The sequence below is a fragment of the Rhinopithecus roxellana genome, chromosome 13 (assembly GCF_007565055.1).
Source record: "Rhinopithecus roxellana isolate Shanxi Qingling chromosome 13, ASM756505v1, whole genome shotgun sequence".
In the NCBI taxonomy this organism is placed as follows: Eukaryota; Metazoa; Chordata; class Mammalia; order Primates; family Cercopithecidae; genus Rhinopithecus; species Rhinopithecus roxellana.
In genome coordinates this window covers 34,743,072-34,758,942 of record NC_044561.1, presented here as the reverse complement: position 1 = coordinate 34,758,942, position 15,871 = coordinate 34,743,072, and the positions used below count along the sequence as shown (strand labels likewise).

At 39.2% G+C, this 15,871-nt stretch overlaps 1 protein-coding gene across 6 annotated transcripts in view; it reads right to left on the bottom strand.

The window, feature by feature from the left end:
- APP (amyloid beta precursor protein) overlaps positions 1-15,871 on the bottom strand; it is a 286,842-nt gene that overhangs the window by 64,404 nt on the left and 206,567 nt on the right. For all 6 annotated transcript variants that reach the window (XM_010383436.2, XM_010383438.2, XM_010383440.2 and 3 more), the window contains 2 exons: positions 2,922-3,050; positions 1,941-2,040 (listed from right to left, as the gene is read on the bottom strand). In XM_010383436.2, the coding sequence (XP_010381738.1) occupies positions 1,941-2,040; positions 2,922-3,050 (229 nt within the window). The remainder of the gene's footprint in view (positions 1-1,940; positions 2,041-2,921; positions 3,051-15,871) is intronic.

The window sequence follows — 15,871 nt, the reverse complement described above, 5'->3', positions numbered from 1 at the left end:
GTGAGGGTGGAATACTGGTCATCAACTTTTTAGTCCTTTGTAGTGGCTTATTTCCCTATAGTTTGGTATTGCCTATGCCACTTCAACTGAAGTCACATGTGAAAATAGGCTTAAGATAGTGAGAAAAAAAAAATGTTATCTAGAAGATTTTAGCTTCAGTTCATTAAGACTAATACATTATTTGATTTCGTATCTTCTACAACTTTTTGGAGAACTCTTTTACACTTATTTAATATACAGCATTTTAAAGGTTCCTTACCGATGTCTATTCTCCAAGTATACCTGAAAAGTATATTCGTTTGCTAAAGAAACTTGATACTGTTCTCAATTCATGGTGTAGACTAAAAACTCCACCTCCACTATCGTCATGAATTCTTGCTCAACACTGAGTTGCTCCTTCTGAACAAAAGCTTGGCACACTATGAAGTTGCTTTTTTTCTTTTCCTTTTTTAATAGAGAGGGGGTTTCACCATGTTGGCCAGGTTGGTCTCGAACTCCTGGCCTCATGTGATCTGTTCGCCTTGGCCTCCTAAAGTGCTGGGACACTGCGCCTCCCTGAATAATGAGGTTTCTTTTGCAAGTTACGCAGCTCAAAGCATAATTTCCGATTCCATCCATTAATGTGCAGTACTGAACAGAACATCATCACCTGACACATGCCAAGTATTTCACAGCAATACAAACAACATTTACAAGGCCGTGTAAGTCAGGAAAGAAGGAGCAGAATAACACTGGCACAAAATGGAAGAAGTGAGGGCCAGCTGTTCTCCTGAGCGGTGTTTCAGGCACTTCAAAGTTGGACTTACTGTAACGGGTGCATCCATCAACAACATGCTGGGTGTTCTGATTCCAGATGATAACCTGTATCTATTTCCAACCCAATTAACAAAGGGCAGGATTCTTTATGGGGAAGGATATGCCAGACACATACTGCTTATATGGTGGTAGACTACACACTAAATCTCCAGTATAGGTACATATGCTTACGTTGAAAGATGTACCAACATAATAGTCATCTATGTACCTTTGTGAAGTAAAGTTAAACAGTTATGGGCATTTTGGCAGTTGACAGAGACTTATGTGATATTTTATTCCCTTTCCAAGAAAAACAGAAATGGGAGACCTTAAATGAATCATTAGTTATTAGGAAAGTCATTCGGAAAAGTAGGGACATAAAAGACAGTGGGCACACAATGTCAGTTTCCTGGTTTTGATAATGGACTATAGCTAGGCGAGACATCACTGGTGAGGCAAGTGGGTGATGGACGCATGGGACCACTCTGTACTATTTTTCCAAGTTCTTGTGAGAGTATAATTATTTCAGAATACAGGTTTAATAGCCCACTATCTTTTAGGTTTAAACAACGGTGTGGTTCAAAGAACACTCATGGCTTCCCTGCTCCACCATCAAAGAGAGCTGTGACTTACTGAATATAACAATAACCTCAAAGTCAGAAGTCACAGTTATGTGTTTTGGCTGTGCTACTCAGAATGCATGTGACACAGGCCAGTAAGTTACTCAAATTTTCAGTTTGAGCTTTTCCATTTGTAAGATGGAACAATCATGACCCTCAAAAGATGAAAAATGAGTTTTTTCCCTCCATTAATTGTAAAGAACCAAAGCATCATAATTTGAGAGCCATAACAAGATTGGGCAAGTTAGAAAATAATGCTGCCATGTACAATTCAATAACAAGTGTCCAATTATTACAAAACTACACCCTAAATCAGGTGACATTCCTCCAGTCTTACAAGTATGGAGAGGTAAGAACTGATTCAATTGCTAAGGCTAGAAAGCTAGTTCCATCCTGACAGTTTCAGCATAAAAGACAACCTGTTCTATTAACTTTCATATTCCTCAAACAGATAACTACTTCCTCAATTTTCCTCTGGGGGAAAATACACTTCCATGTGCAGCATCAAAAGAACAGCTTACTTACCAACTTCATCCTGAATCTCCTCAGCCACTGCAGGCACGTTGTAGAGCAGGGAGAGAGACTGATTCATGCGCTCGTAAATCACACGGAGGTGTGTCATAACCTGCGTTAAAGGATGACAACTCCAGGTCAACAATGTCTGGGGTAGGAATGGTTATTTTTCTTACCAAGCACTGCAAGTAGATACAAACTTCCAAAATAAAACTGGCAAACACTGCTACTGCTAAAAGGTTTAACGGAAAGGACAACTTTATTTTTCTTGTTCTCTATTTCTGTTCTCTAACTTTTAAGCTCAGGTTTAAGGCTTATCTTTAAACTGACCATTATCTTGTATGCTTATAACAGCCAATTAAAAAGGCCACCTCTGCCAAGTCTGATTCCTAATACTGAGGCTCTCTAAACAGACCCTGATGCCCTCAATACATTTCTTTGCAAATTTCCCCATAGAAAACAACACATCTCAATTTGATTGGCTATTTCATGCTAACTATATATATATTTTTAACTCTTCCACTCAAGAAAATTTAAAATTTCAGAGTTCCTAAGGTGGATCCCAGTTTTCAGCCTCTGGGAAGCGGGGAGTATAAAATACATTATTACTGGGCTTCATTTAGGCTCACATTAAATCTAAACATTGCGGTAGGTTTATGATTGCAAGCCATACTTATGAACCAGTTTTCAAGATTTTAGTTTACACAACTGTTGTTTTCCTCATTTTAGTCATTGGTTTTATTCAGTTCCTTAGCAATCAGCAGTAGACTATTAAGATTTTTATATTTCTTGTTATTTTCACAAGTCAAGAAAATTGCCAAACCACATATTGCTTTAAGACAAGCTTTTAGAATGTACCAGAAGTTAAAGAGCTCTTGCCACAGGGAAAACACCTATAGGTGCTCGGAGAACGCCCAGGATCCTGTCTTCAACCCAAGAAGCAAGAATCCTGGATTGTCAAAGCTGCAGAAGATGATTATACCCCGCACGTACCTGGGACCGGATCTGGGCAGCTTTCTTGGGATCCACCATGCGTACATGCTCGAAATGCTTTAGGGTGTGCTGTCTGTCCTTCTGTTCTGCGCGGACGTACTTCTTCAGCATATTGAACACGTGACGAGGCTGTGGGAGGAAAATGAAAAACTCTTTTTCAAGTTTGTGCAAAATATTGCTTCTTCCACTGGCATTGGGTTAGAGGTTCCACTAATGCATCTGGTGATGAGAACGCACTGTGAATCATCTTTCTGCAGGTCTCCCTTCTAAACGTTTCTCCTACTCCTTTCTTAACGGGTAATTACTTAGATCGGCTGCTTTTCATTTCCACAAGAGCATTTAGCATTCTTGACATATACGATGATTGTCCTCCTTACTCAATATTTTATTTTTACATAGGAGTATTCTGCTATAGAAAGAGAATAGCTTTGAGGTCTGTCAGGTTAAGTTAGGTCCTTCTCTTTTCCTACCCAAGTATACAAAAGGGCATATGTGAGACTACATTGCCACATGCGTATTCTGAAGACCACAGTAATGTTGCACAGATAATCCCATCACCAGTAACATGTAATACACGATAATCAAAATGAGAAAACCAGGAAATTTAATCACTATTTTGTAAGCCAAGGAGTAAGTGAGCTGTAAGAGACATTATATTTTTCTAGGAGAAAGGTCATTGCTAAACTGTATTTATTTTACTTTGAAATTTAATTAAGTTCTTTCTGAGCTATCAGATTCTACTTCTTTCAGCAACAGTTACATTTTGTCTTAAGTGCTCCTATTTTCTTTCTAATTGGTTCCATTTCATTTTTATTTTAGTTTTACCTGAAAACATCCATCCTAATAAAAAGTAAGGACAAAGGTTCCCTGGTCTTCAACAATTTCATCGCTATATCCTTTCCACTATATGATTTTGTAGGATGATTTCCAAAGACACACATTTCTTCTTCATTAAAACAAACAAACAAAAAACCAGCTGTGAAAATTCATGTCAGGAATAGAATTTTGGTCATTTGGGCAAACCTAGTTATTATTAACCCATGTGTCATGAGTACCCTGAAAACCAGCTGGAAGGTACAAAATTTATTCCAGAGATGGTGTGTGTGGCGGTGGGGCAGAGGGTAATGGGGCTTCTGTTGTGTTTTCCACGTTCTATGGGATGTGCCTCTCCTTCCCCTTTTGCTTAATTAACTTAGGAGCCATCTCCCTGCCATCTCAGGTGGAACGAGATACCCTTTTTCTGTGCTCCCATGAAATATGGTGCAAATCCCCATTAATGCACCTAACTCAACTTATTAAATTATGTATGATTCTTACTCCCCTCTTTAATGTGAGATCCATAGGGCTGGATGTGGTCTTCTTTTTTTTTATTTGGAACCCCAATAACATAGTGCCTAACCCACAGGGTGCTCTGTATTTGCTTGAATGCCTGCCACAAAGGCCATGCTCCTTTACTTGAGAAAACAAATACATATACACAATAAAAATTAAACAAACTTGCGCTCATCTGCCTTATTTATTCTTTTTTCCTAAAAGAAATGTGCTCAGGAGATCGAGACCATCCTGGCTAACACAGTGAAACCCCGTCTCTACTAAAAAATACAAAAAGCTAGCCGGGCGTGGTGGCGGGCGCCTGTAGTCCCAGCTACTCGGGAGGCTGAGGCAGGAGAATGGCGTAAACCCGGGAGGCGGAGCTTGCAGTGAGCTGAGACCTGGCCACTGCACTCCAGCCTGGGCGACAGAGCGAGACTCCGTCTCAAAAAAAAAAAAAAAAAAAACGAAATGTGCTGCTCCATAATCCCCAGACAGACATCACAGCTTGCAACAGTTCTTGGCAACATATCATTACAACTCTCATCTGTACTGTGAAATCTGGTCGAATTTACAAATCAGAGGATGACCTTTTAAATCTTAGAAGAAAAGTAGTAAAAGAGGTAACGACAGATAAGCTAGATCTCTATATATTGAAAAGAGGATAGGTTATACATGTGAATTAAAAAAAAAAAGCACATTTGAAAACATCAGAGATTAAAGGTTGACTCTTGTTGATTGTGAAGGGTATTTGATACGCAGGGCTGTGTGATCAGGATCTTACCCAACCACCCTCAATGCGTGCTTGTTATTAAGCACCAAGGTCTTAGAAATCTCTAGTTCTATTACCATCCCCCTTATACATCCAAGGCTAGAGACAGAAGGGGTTGCAACTAATTGCATTTAATCATGATGTTCCTTCCTGGTCCTCATGGATGCTCTATTTCATTTTTCTCCCTTGTAAAGGATTTATTGTTTTGAAGAAAATGGGATGAATTTTTCTTTAAAGAGTTTAAATAAGAAAAAAAAAGCACTTCAAGTAAAAAAGTAAGGATTGCTTTGGGAGTCTGAGGCAGGAGGATCACTTGCAGCCAAGAGTTTGAGATCAGCCTGGACAACATTACAAGAACCTGTCTCTACAATAAAAATTTAAAAATTAGCTAGGTGCAGTGACACATGCCTGCAGTCCCAGCTACTTGGGAAGTTGAGTCAAGAGGATTGTTTGAACCCAGGAGGTTGAGGCTGCAGTGAGCCCTGATTGCACAACTGTACTCAAGCCTGGGAAACAGAGTAACAGCCTGTCTTTTAATTAAAAAAAAGAAAAAATGTAAGAACTGCTTTTCATCATAACTTTTTTTTTCCAGTTAGTTACCTATGAATGTTTCCGTAAGATATTTTGTCCTAAAAGGATTGTCATCAACAAGCAGGTGTACCAGGATGCTATGGCCCCAGGCTGGCCTTGGCATTACTACTTCAAGTTAAAATTTCAATTTAGAGAAGGTGGAGGTCATTTCAGATAACCAACATCTGGATCTCCCTTTTTCTTTGACTATCACCATAAACAGCGTATGTTACCACTAATTATTATTATTATTATTATTATTATTATTACTATTCTTTGAGATGGAATCTCGCTCTGTCTCCTAGGCTGGAGTGCAGTGGCATGATCTCGGCTCACTGTAAGCTCCGTCTCTTGGGTTCAAGCGATTCTCCTGCCTTAGTCTCCTGAGTAGCTGGGACTACAGGCACGTGCCACCACGCTCAGCTAATTCTTTTTTTTTTTTTTTTTGAAACGGAGTCTCGCTCTGTCGCCCAGGCTGGAGTGCAGTGGCCGGATCTCAGCTCACTGCAAGCTCCGCCTCCCGGGCTTACGCCATTCTCTCGCCTCAGCCTCCCAAGTAGCTGGGACTACAGGCGCCCGCCATCTCGCCCGGCTAATTTTTGTATTTTTTTAGTAGAGACGGGGTTTCACCGTGTTAGCCAGGATGGTCTCGATCTCCTGACCTCGTGATCCGCCAAGAATTAGCTCAGCTAATTCTTTTGTATTTTTAGTAGAGTCGGGGTTTCACCGTGTTAGCCAGGATGGTCTCCATCTCCTGACCTCGTGATCCGCCTGCCTAGGCCCCCCAAAGTGCTGGGACTACAGGCGTGAGCCACTGTACTCGGTCAATTAATTATTAATGTTAACATACATTTAAAAATAAACACGAAAGCCTTGACTTTTCCCATCTATGCAATTCAGATGGCAGTATCTTTCAGATAGTATTTGCAGATTAAATGTGTTCTGTGATAGTTACCCAGCATGGTGTGAAGTCCATTGCTGATACTCAACACACATTTATTTCTTTTACTCAGGCCTTATCTATAAATCATCAACCCCTTTCTTTCCTCTAGGTAATACGAGTTCAATGTGTATTGACTGCTTCTGAATGAGACAGTATATTAAACGCTTTTTGGTGGTAACTCATCAAATCTTCATCTTGGCCCTAAGATAGAGTCAAAGCCGCTGTCCCCACCTTACTGGTGAGGCATGAAGCACAAACGAGATTGTGGTTACATAGGCTATATCCCTGGCCCACGGTTACACAGCTAGTTAGTGTTAGAGTGAGAATGGGTTAGTCTCACTGCCTGGCTCCAGAGCCTCTTCTCCTAATCACTTTGTGATCTGGTCCTTCAAGGAGAATCTAAAATGGACCAAGTTTAAGATAGTTCTACAAAGCAATTTACAAAGTTAAAAACTGGCCAGACGCAGTGGCTCATGCCTATAATCCCAGCATTTTGGGAGGCCAAGGTGGGCAGGTCACGACGTCAGGAGTTTCAGACCAGCCTGGCCAACAAGGTGAAACCCCGTCTCTATTAAAAATTAAAAAATTAGCTGGGCGTGGTGGTGGGCGCCTGTAGTCCCAGCTACTTGGGAGGCTGAGGCAGGAGAATTGTTTGAAGCCGGAAGCCGGACATTGCAGTGAGCTGAGATTGCACCATTGCACTACAGCCTGGGCGACAGGATGAGACTCCGTCTCAAAAACAAACAAACAAAGGAAAACAAAGTTAAAAACAAAGAAATAACTGCATGTTGAGGAAAGACAGTCTGTTCCAGGAGTACTTGCCTGACTTTCTAGTTCTTATAAGTGCAGGTAATACTCTGTGGGCCATGCTAACATCAGCTCCTTTATTGTGTAGAAGGTTCAGATTTAGCTTGTTCATTCTCTCAATTACTGTCCTAGGTTTCTGGAGTTCCATTATTCTTTAGCTAATGCATAAAATTATTTAGCTAATTACTAAGCTAATGTGTGGGGAGAAGAAATAGCAAGATAGGAATGTCCTCTGTCAATGTGGATAAAGGATTAGGATTACTGGAAAGTGATTCAAGGTATTAAAGTTAGGCTTTTGTGACATTCATGGTTTCTAGTGCTAAATTCATCCTTATCTTCTATTGAGATGGATAATTAAATGGTGAATGTCTTCACATGTTTTCAATTGCTGATCTCATTTACTACTGCCATTCTGCTTCAAAATACATTCCTAACTTAACCTGAAAATCCCCCGAGTTTGATAATCATGTTCCCGGACTGAACTGAGGGTCGGGCTACTCTATCTCATGGCCCAATAAAGAGATGCAGATGAACTGGGGAGGAAGAGAGTTTTTATTTCTGTAACCTGTTACAGGGAGACGGCCTGGAAATTAGTGCCAGACCAACTCAAAATTACAAAGTTTTCCAGAGCTTATATGCCTTCTAAGCTATATGTCTACACATATGTGTACATTCATCTCAAGACATAAGTGATTAACTTCTTTTAATCTATAACTAAGTTCTGAGTCCTGAAGACCTTCCTCTGGAGCCTCAGTAGATTTACTTAAGCTAAATGGGTCCAGGTGCTATGGTGATTACCCTTATCTTGTCTCCTGCTAAATCAGGGAGGTTTGGGGAGTTCCTTTAGACCCCCAGTAAACTTGTCTGTGGAGGCCTGGAGAGTTTCTTCAGACCCCCAATAAAACTTGTTAATCCTAAATGGGTCCTGTTAAGAATTCCTTCGTTTTGCCAGGAAAGGCCTAGGCAAAACTCTTGGTGGGCTTTTGTTACATTCCAGTCTTTGTATAAGGGCACTGGCTTTTTTTAGCTTTTAGTATTTAACTTAACCACTGGGTCAGTACTGAAACAGTTGTTATGGAGGCCTGCATTAGTGAGATTTGGCCTGCCACAATAACAGAGTAGCAAAGCAGGCTCTCAAGATTCCCCAGGCCTCAGCTCCTCCAGGGATAACGAGACCTGGGAAACCCCTTCACTGTTGATGTGAGCTGAGATGCGCACTGTGTGAGAATCTACATAAACTCAAGCCTTTTCTTCCTAATGCCTATTGGATAAGCAAAGCCTGGGAACATCAGATAATTCAGGAAGACCTTAGGGTATCTCCCAATAAATGAATGACATACAGGGTTCTGCTTCATTGATTTGGCCACCTAAACACATTTCTAGGAATCATGCTTGGAAATGAAAACAAAATCAGATTAGCTTCTTTGTTGGACAGTAGGCCAATAAATCATACCAAATAAAATGGTAGTTATGCCTATCCCTCAGAAACAAATACTATTTTTAGTTAAGAAAGAAAAAAAACTGGTGTAAAAAGAAAAGAATTCTTGGGGCCCCCAAATCACTAAGCTAAAGGGAAAAGTCTAGCTGGGAACTTCTTAGGGCCAACTGCTCTGCTCACTGACACAGACGCAAATCTGACTGTCTCCTTTGGAGAGGCTAATCAGAAACTCAAAAAATGCAACTGTTCATCTTACCTATCTCTGACCTAGGAGCTTCCTCCCCACTTCAGGTCTTCCTGCTTTTTGTTTCAAGCTGCCTCGCCTTTCCAGACCAAACCAATGTACTTCTTACATATATTGATTGATGACTCATGTCTCCCTAAAATGTGTAACACTAAGCTGTGCCCCAACCACCTTGGGCACATGTCGTCAGGACTTCCTGAGGCCGTGACACAGGTGCACCCTCAACCTTGGCAAGATAAACTTTCTAAATTAACTGAGACCTGTCTCAGATTTGCTGGGTTCACACAGGTAACAGTTCCCTATACTTTTATATTTTTGTTTAGGTTAAAAAAAAGACCTCCCTCCTTTTGATATGACTCATGCATACTTCATTCAAATAAACAAATAATTGCCCTTACAACTTTTGACCAAAATACAAATCCTCCAGGCTTAACATTTGTTATTTCTAGAGCTATAATAATGTATCTAAGAATAACAGGGTCTCTTGATTGTCTAGTGAGGTTTATTTTATTACGCTAGGCCAAAGATGAATTTCTTAAAATTTTAATTAAAAACACAGAAACCTTCATACAGGAATGGTAGGGGAAAAAAAACCCTTCTGTTATCTCTATAGAAACATATTCTCTTAAAATAATTGCTATTACTATTGTCACAATATTCATGTAAGATGGGTTATTCATATGATCAGAAAAACGTAAGAATTCAGTGGCTCATGAAAAGGATATTGATAAAGAGACACTTTTTTTTTTCTCTTTTAACCTGCAGGCATGTAATCTGGATCACCCTCATGTCTTTAAATCTTCTGTTACTAGAAATAATTTTTCTGTATATTAATACCACAGTCTGGTTATACTGGCATTAGATGGCTAATCTTATTATTAAAATATATGGCAAAGAACAGAGGAAGAGATCTGTCCCAGGGGGACTAATTATACTGAATCCTATTTATTGTCACTACTGTTTCTGAAGGAGTGTTTAGCTCATAATTATGTCCTGTTTGCAACTGATGAGGCACTTTTTAATTTGTGCTAAACTCACCTCACAATCACACTGTCTTTTACAAAAATCATTCAAAATAATTTATTAAAGGATTCAGAATAGGCACTACCAAAATGGCTTAGACATCATTTACAGCAAGAGGAAAGAGAAACATAAGATTTACATTTTAGAACATTACTCATTTTCCTCTATGGAAATAAGAGTGGAACATATTTCTACCTCTAGGCACAGTTCCCGCCACAATTTGGTTGCTTATAAATGTTTGTTAATTAAATTAATGGGTAAACTACAGCTAGATACAATTTCAGAAATAGGCCCAGTAGTGCAGAATATCCTTCGCGGTCTTCAAGTAGAAAACAAGCACCTCGCTACTCAGAATAGTGGCCTCCCTAATTTTCACAGAAATATTGAAATTAATAAACCCACTTGATTTATCTATATAGGGTGCTTGGGTGCTTTGGAAAGTAGTTTTAACTGGGAACTCTTCCCAGAAAATATTTAATGGACTTCACAGCATGTACAAACTCATCTCAAAAAGATTTGTTTCATTAATTTTAAAACATCTCACATACTGTGTTCTTATAGTTTGATAGCAAATTGATGTGGGTAACATTGAAGAAAATTTAATGGCCTTTCCTGATAAAAGCTAATACTTTTTTTTTTTTTTTTTTTGGAGATGGAGTCTCACTCTGTAGCCCAGGCTGGAGTGCAGTGGCGTGCTCCCTGCAACCTCCACCTCCTGTGTTCAAGCAATTCTCTTGCCCCAGCTCCCTGAGTAGCTGGGATTACAGGCATGTGCCCTTACACCGACCTAATTTTTGTATTTTTAGTAGAGATAATGTCTCACTACGTTGGCTAGGCTGGTTCCAAACTCCTGACCTCAGGTGATCCACCTGCCTCGGCCTCCCTAAGAGCTGGGATTACAGGTGCGAGCCACCACCCCCAGTGCTAGTACTTTTTTTTTTTTTTTTTTATTAATTTCCCCATTTCTCAGATGTATTTACTTTTTCATTTTTCTTTTATACAATTTCTCAAATTTGGCATTGCTGGGACTTGGGAAAAGTCTCATACATTTGACTAATGGCAGGATGACTCAATGCCAGTCACGGTCTGAATATGTAGCTTATTACTTGACAGTTCACGTGGGAAGTGTACTAAAATTATTCAGTCCTATTGTCCCACTCCATAGCTTTATGCTTGATCTAGAAATCTGGCATCTTATCATAATAGACACTTGTGCCATAAACCTGTTTCTTATGGAAGGGAGTGAACTGTCAAGAACCTTTAAAAGCCCTGGGCATAATCCTGCCAAGAAAGAAGTAAATGACTCACTGTAGGGGAATCACCCTAACCTTTCCAGGTCACAGAAAACCCGCTCCTGGAGCATTAAATGGCACCCTAGTGGTTTCCAAAACTGAACAAAGCAATTCTCTCCTGCTTTCATAAATAGGTTCACAGCTATTATTTTCACAGTTTTACACCTTGGATTTCAAGAAATCTTGAGCATATAAAAATGTAGAAAATTGTGTGCAGGTTTAAAAAATCACACTTAAATCTCTGTGCTTGACACGATCTTAGTTAAACGTAACATTTGGGGAAACTGCCATGGGAACCTCCGAATCACAACCTTTATTGTCTTTAATGCCAGGAGTTGAACTAAATTTTTAAAGTCCACTGCAAAATTTATCTACCTTCTTTTCTTCAGAAAGGCAAACAAATGATTTTTGTAGTTTAAGGTGAGTATAAAAGGGCAAATGACAATCCCATGCAAAGTTGGACACAGAAGTCTTGAATGAAGCAATGGAGAAGATGGCAATAGATTCTCACACTCTCCCCCTTTGGTGTTTTTTAAGTTTTGACAATATGGATGCATTTAGATGGAAGGATATTGAACAACTAATCTCTATTAATCCCCTTAGTTCGTAAGGCCAGAGCAAAACTTCTGCTTATGGCCAACGAGTTATCCCAATGTCCCTTCCCAGGGTATCCGGTTTGCTGATACGGCTCTGATTCCGTACTGAACAGATCACAGGCGCATCATCTATCATCTGTTCTCTCCTTCCCATGGAAGCAGATCACTTCCTAATAGGGATGTGTCACCAAAGCCTCCATGTATTTTCCCTCACAATCTTTCTCCTCTTAGAGAGGAAGACAACTTCCCACTTTACAATTTTGTCTCAACTTTCGATTAATCCTTTTGCTTTTCTAATTATGAATAACAAAAGCTAGAACAACATGAATTGCAGAAAGAGCAGAAAAATTAACTCCAATTTGCAGACGGAGTAGGAGGAATCCCTTTATAAATCACTTGCTCCTAGTTAGAGGTTATAAAGATGGCAAACCTAGGAATTAAAGACAGGCGTTTATATAAAAGGTAGAAAATAGGAGTGTTTTTAATTCTCTCCTCATTTAGTGACCTTTTTTCTTTTTTTTTTTCTGAGATGGAGTTTCACTCTTGTTACCCAGGGGGGAGTACAATGGCGTGACCTCCCCTCACTGCAACCTGGGTTCAAGTGATTCTCCTGCCTCAGCCTCCCGAGTAGCTGGGATTACAGGCATGAGATACTACACCCAGCTAATTTTGTATTTTTAGTAGAGACAGGGTTTCTCCATGTTGGTCAGGCTGGTCTCGAACTCCTGACCTCAGGTGATCTGCCCACCTTGGCCTCCCAAAGTGCTGGGATTACAGGTGTGAGCTACTGCACCTGGCTGACTTTTTGTCAAATCCGGTAGGTTTCATAAATTTTTTCCAGAGTATTTTGCTAGTTCTCAGAAATAATTTATTTTGGTTGTAGAGACCACAGTCATAAATTAGTGAAGACAGCATATGAAACTGAAATTTAGCACCCAACACAACCCCATGATTCATGCTTTCAGACAAACTCTAGCATAGTATGGATAAAGAGCTAAGATCTTCTGACCTGGGAGTACAGAAAGGACAGAAAATGTCTTTGAGCTTTGTTTAGTCAAACAGTGAAACGTGGAAGCCCTTAATGATGAACAGAATTCTTAGTACAACCCAGAAGGCGAAGCCCACAGTGTTGCTGACATCATAACAAAAGATATTTTCAGCTAACTCAGACCCTTGCAAAGATTTGTCAAACGGTCTAATCATCCGAAAAATGTCAACTGTAACATATTCTTGACTTTTTAAGAGAGATTTACAGCAATCTGCTTTAATTTTGCACATTCCTACTTGGACTATGCCGGTCCTGATTCATACATTCTCTAACTGGTTAGCCTATTCAAAGAAAAGTACATTTGCGTTTCTTTTAATTTTACCCTCTCCTCTTCCCACACCTAGTCAGTGTTATGACCTATTAGAAATTCTGAGTATTTCTGTTGATTTTAAAACATTTATATAAGGAAACTCAAGGTAATGATGCTTAAAATCCAAACACCACCTAGCATCTTTAAACTGGGATCCATGGTCAACTTTCACACAACGAATAAACCTCTTACAGCTTATGTGAGGCTGTGTTTGCGTGTGTATGTGCACGTGCTTCCAGGGTGAGAATTCTTTGCTGCCCATCTGTTCTTTAGGGCAAATATCAGCCATACCAGACAGGTGAATAACTACTGGATCTTTAAATAATGTGCTATTTGTCTACAAAAACTAAATATTTATATTTTCATAATACATGTTGGTTCTCAAGGATAAAATGAACATATATATTAACATTACAATACGTATATTTGCTGGAAGAAAGCAGAGCTTAAAACCATACGGTGCTATGGGTTTTAATAGCATCCTATGAAGACCTGTTTGCATTCTGAAGGCAGTGACTGAGCAGGGCTCCACTGTGGAGGGAGTCTGGATGATGAATATGGCCTCAGTGGCACAAGATAGCTCTTAAGCTAATGCCTTTCCAACATACTTCTTAATGTTCTATGTAACTTAATGAAAACCGGAAACCACTAGTATCTCTTGTTACATACTTCCCATTTGTATGTAGCAAGATCTGTTTGTTGAACTTGGTAAACATTCAGAAGGTAGGGAAATAATAGCACTGAGTGGCTGTACTGAAAGCGCATGTATACCATTCAGCATAGTTTATAAAATGTTGTTCAATAAATGCTAATTCTCCCATTTTCCTTCCCATCCATTATTTGTTATTGGGTTTGCCCTTAGAAGTGCTCAAGCTAATGAGTTCCCCTTTGCTCACCAATGTATGCAGAACTCAACTAAAAATAAACGAATGGTGAACAAATAAATAATAAATATGTAGGTGTAGAACAATTATTTGCTTTTCTGAAAGATGATTTTTTTGGCCTGGCAGTCTTTTGACTTTTAATTCCATTCTGATTAGCTTTATAAAATTTTGATTATATTCAAAACCTACTGGTGGAATGCCTTAAACATTGTAATATTCATCTCTCCACATACCAAGAACTCAGCGAATAATTTTTAACTTATTTATTATCAGTTACATGGAGGTACTGATGTCCCATATTTGCTTTGGAGATGTATGCCATATACATGTATTTTATAAGATAATTTCTTTTGCAATGAAAAGTGACGAGTAGAAATAATTGGTTTGTTTCGGTGAAGGGTAATTAGCAGTATCATATAAAAGCTCAAATTTAGTACCTCAATTTCTTTTTTGCTTTAGAAAACAAAGTTACACCAACACCCACATTGGTTAAAGTTTGGTTGAGTTGCAATCCACATCATATCACAGCTAAGAATTTATTTATGAGGTGGTTAAAACCTCCTCATGCCATCACCTGTTTACCTGTAGCAAAGCTCCCATTAATTCCTACCCTTGTTATCTCCAGTGACTGCTGCTTTTTGTTGAACATTTATTGCTCTGCTGCTGAAATTTACCAAATAGCTTTGAGCAAAATCTCAACTTAGAGATGAAACCATGCTCTTTAATGAAGAGTCTCACACAATTCATGTTCTATCAAAGAATTCTATGAAGAAATTTTCAGAGATCTCAGCAAAATTTAACATTTGGCTGAACCATTCAAAAATGAGAAAGGAAAGAAGGGTGCCGATGCTATAGAAACTGCCAACATTCTTTTCGCTCAATTAAACTGAGAGCCTGAGTGTGAAGCAGCAGATACAAGCATGAAATGAATTTTAGTATGGATAAAATGGCTTCAATTGTAAGACACTGGGAAAATCAAAACAACACAACTGGCATAGATAAGTAGACAGATGTGCAGGAAAATGTTTTCTAATTCTCATTTCCCTCTAGAAAATGCAAAAGTTGTTGAAGTCAGAATAATAATCATGATACTGTCTAATGAAAGATTTAGGCTAAGTATCTGTAAAAACACCAAAAATGTCAGAATTACAAAGAAGGGTTTGGGGTTTGGCTGTGTATCCCTTATCTTTAAAACACTTCAATTCTTGTTAATTAGGGGGTGCTAAGGTTTTCCAGACCTAGGCCTACAATAGGAAGTTGATTTAAATAAAAAATCCCTATCCAGCCTTTGGTTTAACTGTACAGGATCACATTAAGTCTAATTTCTCTTTAACAGTCAGGACATATCATCCTCTTCTGTCTATGAAGGATAAGTAGAACCCTGAGAGTTACAAGAGGAAAGGCTCAGACAGCATTTAGTTCCTGTTTCATGAAGCTATGAATAGCTTGAGTACTAGCCCTAACAAAGCAAAAAGCAGGAAGTGCATGGCTGTAGAGGGCAGGTCAAGAAATGATGAATGCTTAGCTTTAAGCATTTAATTTGGTAGCTTGGAGGCCTCCAAAGGTGATGGAAGTTAACCACGTGTGCTGCAGCTCTGGAGAGGCATTTAATTTTTCCAGGGGGAAAAAGTGCTAACTCCTTGATTTTCCAAAGAAAGTCTTAGGAAAGTAAAAAGGTTAAGGGGTTGGTACTTAGAAGAGTCACTAGCCTT